The following is a 7,043-nucleotide window of genomic DNA, read 5'->3' as shown; positions in this document are numbered from 1 at the left end:
CACGTTCAAGACCCAGAAAGGTAGATAGGACATTGATAAAATAGTCCATGTGACATCAGTAGTTCAACCATAATTTTACAGGGAAACAAAAATAACAACTTATTCAACAATTTCTTCTCTTTCATGTAGGTCTTCACTGTGCGTTCACGAGAGTACCATGATGCTTGTTACTCACAAAATGTATTCTTGTAGCTTTATAACATTACAGTTCAACAACTGATGTCACATCGACTATTTGAAACAATGTCCTTACTACCCTTCTAGGCCTTGAACGTGGTAGTTGCGTTGCTGTCAATGCAGGGTCAGAAAGCTCTCGGCTTTCATCAGACATATCTTAATTTGAGTTCTGAGGATGAACGAAGGTCTTACTGGTTTGGAACAACATGAGGGTGAGTAATTAATGACAGAATTTTCATTTTTGGGTAAACTATCCTTTTAAGGCTACAATGATTTTTAAAACTTTATAGTCATAGTCTTTGATGTGAACGGGCCTTAAATGAATAGTTCACTTCCAGAACAAAAATGTACAGATAATGTACTCACACCGTTGAAATTGTTTTTTGAGGAAAACATTTTAGGAGTTATCTCCATATACTGGACTTCTATGGTGCCCACGAGTTTGAACTTCCAAAATGCTCTTTCAGCACAGCTTGAAAAGGCTCTAAACAATCCCAAATGATCTCCCAAATAAGGGTCTTATCTAGCGAAACGATCTGTCATTTTCTAAAAGAAATAAAAATGTATATACTTTTTAACCTCAAATGCTCGTCTTATCTAGCTCTGCCATGCGCATGCATACACTCTCATTTTCTCCTCCAATTTCAAAATCGCCATACCCCCCTTTTTTTTTTAGCAAAGGGCGTTGGACCTTCTTTGCATGTTCACTTTGTAAACACTCTGTACTTCTACAGCAATGTAGGATGATTTTAAAGCTGAAGGAAAAAATGAGATGGGATTTTTTCGACACACCCTGAATGTATTGAACCGGAATGCACAGAGTACATGCAGAGCTAGACAAGACGAGCATTTGAGGTTAAAAAGTATATACATTTTTATTCTTTTAGAAAATGACCAATCGTTTTGCTAGATAAGACACTTATTCCTCGGCTGGGATCATTTAGAGCCCTTTGAAGCTGCATTTAAACTGCATTTTGGAAGTGTACCATAGAAGTCCACTATATGGAGATAATTCCTGAAATGTTTTCCTCAAAAAACAATTTCTTTCGATTGAAGAAAGAAAGACACAAACATCTTGGACGACAACGGGGTGAGTACATCATAAATTTTTTGTTCTGGACTCTGACTATGTATCGCATAAGTAACAGTGTGTTTGTTATATCACGACTTTTAAAGAGAACTTCATCATCCATGGTTTATTTTTTGGTTTCAAATAATGTAGTCCCAGATGCACACTGAATGAAGATCATATATTTTTTCATGATAAATACACATCATTTACAAATAAAGTGGTTATGCAATAAATACATCATAAAAATCTGAGCATTATACTTCATGTGCAATTGCACTCATTTTGAAATGTACATGGGACAGAAACATCTTCAAAGCCACTGGAAAAAGCAAGCACTCTCATTAAAATATTTATTTTCCCGTTTGTTTGTTTTTTCAGTCAACATAAATATATTCATATATATTTTTTTTCTTCCTCCAAAATAGCTCTTTGAACGTTCTTTTGTATAAATAAAAGTCTTCATTGAGGAGATGTAGCTCTCATCGGCACCCGCAGCCCTCCACCACCATGTCCTGGTAGTTTTTAAGAATGACTTTCTCGTACTCGTCCAGGTACAGCAGCGAAATTGGACTGAGCTCCGTCGGGACGCAGCAAGCTTTAGGAATATTGGAATTGACAGAGTTCACCAGCGTCTGGACGATGGCATGGTTGGTGGAGTTCAGGTGGTCCGACAGCGGGAAGGGACACTCGCCGTGGCAGTAGAAAGCGTGGTAGCCGGGCGGCGCCACGATCCACTCGTTCCAGCCCACGTCGCTGAAGTCCACGTAGAGAGCGTGCCGCCTGCAGTTCGTGCGTGGGTGCTGCTTCCTGCGCTGCTTCGGCCTTTGCCGCGCCTGCCGCTTCTCTCGGTTCGAATGCAGGACGGCGGAGCCCTGTCCGTCGTGGCTGTAGGTCACCAGCAGGGGTCGGGCTTGCGCCCACGAGTCCTCGTCCGCATGAAGGGAGCGGCTGACCCTGACGTGCCTCCTACGGTTCGTCTCGACCTCCTCGGATCCTTCCGACTCCTCGGGATGGAGCACCTCCACCAGGAGCCCGTGGTTGTGCTGGGATTCGCGGGCCCAGCGAGCCACGGCCGAACCCACGTCGAAGCTCTCCCAGCGCGTGTGAGAGTCCTGCACCAAACGGGTGTCGAGAAGTCTGGTTAGAGGCTCTTTGGAGGGGGCCAATGCTGGCCTGAACACCTCGTAAATGTTAATTCGGTGGAAACCACCTGCACCGGCTTCGCCGAGAACCTGGTCCCTGAAAATGCGCAGCTCTGCGGCCGTGATGAGCTCCTCGGCGGGAACGGAGGTAAGGTTGAAGAAAAACTGCTGCGCTGTTTTTCCTTTCAGGCTGGACAGTGCCTCGAAAGCCTCTGGAAGGACAGAAGAAAGAGTGCGTTAGAATCGTGTCAACAAATTGGGCTACAACAAAAGAATACTGTTGGATTGTGAAGCACTTCAGGCTGAAACCTGACATTTTTGCTTTGACTCTGAATAGGATTTTCCACTCAGCATTTCTTGTCTGGCCTGAGTGAGAGATTATATGGTAGAACCAGGTGTTAAAATGAAAGGCTGGCTGCGAGCGCAAGGCTGTTTGTGTGGCTGTAGAGTGACAACGTTCTCTTGTTTCCAAGTCTTTATTGAATAAAGGTTGCAATCAGCGAAGGAACAGCTACTCCTACGACTCAATGCCCTAAAATAAAACGCTCTCAGACCAAAGAGCTTGCTTAATCTCTTTTGAAAAGAGACGTTTTGGAAATTCCATTCCCAATAATCCAACCTATCTGCTTCATAATCACAAAGAGCCTACAGAAGATAAGCACGCTTTATTTGATGTGGGAAAGCCCGGCTCTTTCTTTCCCTCGTTCTGTCTGTCTTTCTTCACCTTTTCCTTTTTCTCCCAGTCAATCCGTCTTGAGGGGGAGTGACTGCGAACATGTCGGGGCTTGCCGAAAGCAGTCAGCCACAGTTATGAGTGTATTGACATTCCTAATTTCTGTTTGTACGTTATGCCAAAACAGCAAATCGTACAAGTCGTACATTCGCCTTGAAAACTGACTGCGTATCTCGGCTGAGGATCTTGACGTCAAATCGGAGTTATTACGGTGGTGCCTTATTGGAGGGAACTTCAGAAACGATTACATAATATTACGTCAAAAACTCTTTGAGGGATGTAATAAAAATCCAGTCAGGTCTTCAACCACCAAGTTCACCTAATTAAAACAACAAGAGACGCCTGAGGCAGAGGAGTTGCTCAATTTACTATAGAGGGCACGAGAAAAGTCTCATTTGGAGTAAACAAGGAAGGCATTGAATGCAAATGCTTAAATTGTTTGTTTCAACACGAGCACACAAAAAGCATCCCTTGTTTGCAGTGTGTCGGCTCGACCACTGGATGTCATCCATCCGAATCTGTGCCATTTTACAGGGCCGCCTAAACAGCCTGTAATGACTCTCGTATGGATCCCTCCCCCTCTCTTTACCACAGTACAGCGAGTTAGCGTGATTTTTCCTGTGTTGCCATGAGACTAAAGTGAAATGTTTCTAAATTGTATGCTATAGTTTATGTTGACCTCTAAACAGACTCCAGCATGAAGACTTCTATGAACAAGGCCAGTGACTTTCACAGGCTCAAATCTTCCAGAGCAAGAGAGGGCATGTTTCACGATTGTTTAAATCAGATAACACGCCTAAAAGAGACTTAATTGACATGCCACCTGATCACACTCGGCTTGATTTCATTACAAGAAAAAAACAGATTCTGTTTCTAGTGAATTCAAATCTGACCATTCAACAAGGCCACCCACAATCCCCCAACTGGCTCAAACAGTTAGGCTAGAATTACTTGGGCATGTGATAAAGAGTTCAGAAAAAAGATAAACACACACGCACAATTTCTGTACGAAAGAAACAAGCCCCCCCATTGATGCCTCGAAAACATCATGGACAGAACTTGATGGAGAACAGCTAAACTACCATTCTGGATTTCCTCATAAGGCTTGTTACTGTAATCTGTGGATTCTTGGAAAATAACTAGTGCATGAACTAAACACCTTGTCTAGAAAACTACTGTAAGTGCACTCAGACACTATCAATTATTTGCAGTAAAGTCAGCGTTAGGATGCATTTTTTTGCTTCTTTAATAATAGTGAGAGCTGTTTGTGGAATGTCCATAGTTTCCAAAAGGTTGCGTCACATCATTCCTTAGAATTTTAGAATGTACTAAGAAATGCTCTTTTGAAAATTTGAATTTTCAATTTTGAACAACTCTTCACAACCAACATCTGGCCTCACCTTCGTGATGAAAACTTCGTATTGTGTTTGCTCTGCTGGCCGCCCTCTCCACGTGCTTTCCCATAGTGCTCCTCGGGCGCCGGATGTTCGGTTCATCGTTTTCAGAGTGCATATAATACAAGTCCAGCATGTACTGAGGGACCACCGCCGATTTGCTCGGCGTGGGTCTTCGCTTCAGTCCAAACATGTTGAGCAGCCGTAGCTCGAACTCTTTCAGGAAGTTAATATCGGATCTCTCCGGCGTGTGTCTCCCCGAATCACTGTATTTCCGTCGGTCGATCTCGGGAATGAGTCCAGCGGCACCTCCCAGCAACACCTGACCGAGCAACAGCACCGTGAGAGCGCGGACCACGGCGACCATGATCAGTCAGTTCCTGCGAAGAGGACATGCGAATTAGTCAAATTTGCAATTTGTTTTAAAAAATCTTAGGTTTTCATGGTTTAAAAGACAGTTTTACAGCATTATGTCAAAGGAGAACCTCTTCAGGTTCCACAATTAACTTTTTTATACTAAACCATCTGCTTTAAAGAATCTGAAGAACGTGTAATGTAGCATCACAAGAATCTTGAACAGTAAAAAAAAATATTCTATATAAGAAGAAGATTGTTTGCTGCACCTCAGGTCCTTCAAAGAACCATTAAAGAACATTGTTTTTAAAAAAATATACATTACATTTCTTGTAGCTACAGTCCCCTGGAGCAATCTGGTGTTAAGTGCTTGCTCAGTGCCACAATGGTTCATAGATCACCCGTAGATAGGTTCCAACCTCTAATCACTCGTAGAAGTTTAAGGTTTGTTTGGTTATTATGGAATACCTGTTCCTTTAAGTCCTAAAACACTTTTGAATAGCAGCCCAGAGCCCCAACCACTTATATGCATGGAAAAGATCCCTAGCCGCATTCAACCTGCGGCGGCCTCAAACCACAGACATATCTAGATCTTCTGGAGATGTCTTTGAGGCGATGAACGCACACGCATGCGAAAAGATTAAGAATAATATCCCCGCCGCAGGCTATAATAAGAGATTGATCTACAGTGAAAGCGCAAGACTCCAAAGAGGATGTCAGACAAATGGGATGAAACAGGAAAGAGTGAATCAAAAGAAATCGAAAGAAGGGAGACATGAAGACAGCAGACATGGAGTCTGCAATTAAAGAGAGATAAGAGAGCAGTGTCTGGGTGGGGGTCTGCCTTTAGATCATGAAAGGAAAGTCTTCAAAAGGACTGAATGTCTAGCAAAAGACGCTTCGCTGAGGGAGAGGCAGAGTTGTGAGGCTACAGGTGGTAGATCTTACGCAAAAACAACTCAAGCAACAAAGACGACAAAGAGATCTGATGATAAGGAAGCAGAGAAGTGTTTTCTTTTCATTTGCGCATACCTTCAGACCTCACGGACTACATGTATGCACTTTTGTGAGGTCATATACAACACCCTGAGATATAGAAATGTCAACGCTGGTTTTAAAACACCGTTTGCAAAACGTAATACTTAGGAAAGAAGTTGTAGCGTTACCGAAGGAGGAAGCGCTGTGGCCGGTCTGCGTTCCCGTCGTCTCTTAAATTCCTCATGAATTCGTGTTTTAATCCACAAGCGATTTCTTTATCCCACGACAGAGAGTCGCCGCAACGCAGGTCGCCTCTTCTTGTTCATACTTGAGCAACACTTCAAACTAGACTGTACTAAACTCTAATGAAGTGCGCAAACGCTTAGGTCAAAGAAAGCAGCAATTCCAAAAATGACAGCGCGAGTTCGCCAAGTCCTGGATTTGTCATTTTTCGCTTAGAAAAGTCTGTTCAGCAGAAGTTTTTGGAGGCTGCTTGGAGACTCATCTCTGCGTGCAGCATGCGCCGCGTCTGTGCCATTGATTGGAGCGCTTCGCTCCGCGAGTGCGAGTCTTTTTGTTGTCTGGTGATGTCACAATGACTGTCATCATTCAAGTCCATTGAAACGCGCCGCGTTCTCTCCATTCAAACGTTTGAACATGCCCACAGTTGCGTGCTGATTGATCGAATTTGTCCTTGCGCATATTTTATGTGTTCTACACTGTAAACATGTTAGTAATTTTAACGGGAAAGGAATGTAAATATGATTCAGTTCAAACGTGTAAACACAAAGTTACCTTACTAAAATATGGTGCATTACATTTTGAAATGGGGATTTTCAAACTTTATGATGCTCACAAACATGATGGTCCCGTTACTATAACATGGTATATTGTCATGTATAAAGAGCCATTTATAATGTACAGATAGGCTATAAAAATAGATAAATAAATAAATTTCTCCTTTGTCATTGCAATATATTATCTGTAAAACATTTATTTTGTTTCAAATTGACAGTGAATATTCTTTTAGATTTATAAAGCTGAAGAAAAATATCTGTTCAATTTTTATAGAATTTAATATTTATTTCATACTTCACTTCTCTCTTTTTTCCACTAAAGCCTTACAGAAAATGTTGCCTGGGGGAGATAGTGGTCACCAGTTAGAAAATGCAAGATAGCACCCCTTTATGGCC

General features: G+C 42.4%; 1 protein-coding gene across 1 annotated transcript; it reads right to left on the bottom strand.

The window, feature by feature from the left end:
• Positions 1 to 1,413: 1,413 nt before the first annotated feature.
• bmp2b (bone morphogenetic protein 2b) lies at positions 1,414 to 6,423 on the bottom strand. The gene is made up of 3 exons (XM_051137811.1): positions 6,039 to 6,423; positions 4,525 to 4,898; positions 1,414 to 2,603 (listed from the first exon to the last, which is right to left on the bottom strand). Exons 2-3 carry the CDS (start codon positions 4,883 to 4,885, stop codon positions 1,729 to 1,731), a joined length of 1,236 nt encoding a protein of 411 aa, XP_050993768.1. The 5' UTR covers positions 4,886 to 4,898; positions 6,039 to 6,423; the 3' UTR covers positions 1,414 to 1,728.
• Between the last annotated feature and the right edge of the window lie 620 nt (positions 6,424 to 7,043).

The sequence above is a fragment of the Labeo rohita genome, chromosome 20, assembly GCF_022985175.1.
Source record: "Labeo rohita strain BAU-BD-2019 chromosome 20, IGBB_LRoh.1.0, whole genome shotgun sequence".
NCBI lineage: Eukaryota > Metazoa > Chordata > Actinopteri > Cypriniformes > Cyprinidae > Labeo > Labeo rohita.
Note: the sequence above shows the minus strand (reverse complement) of the source record. Positions and strands in the feature narration are given on the sequence as shown.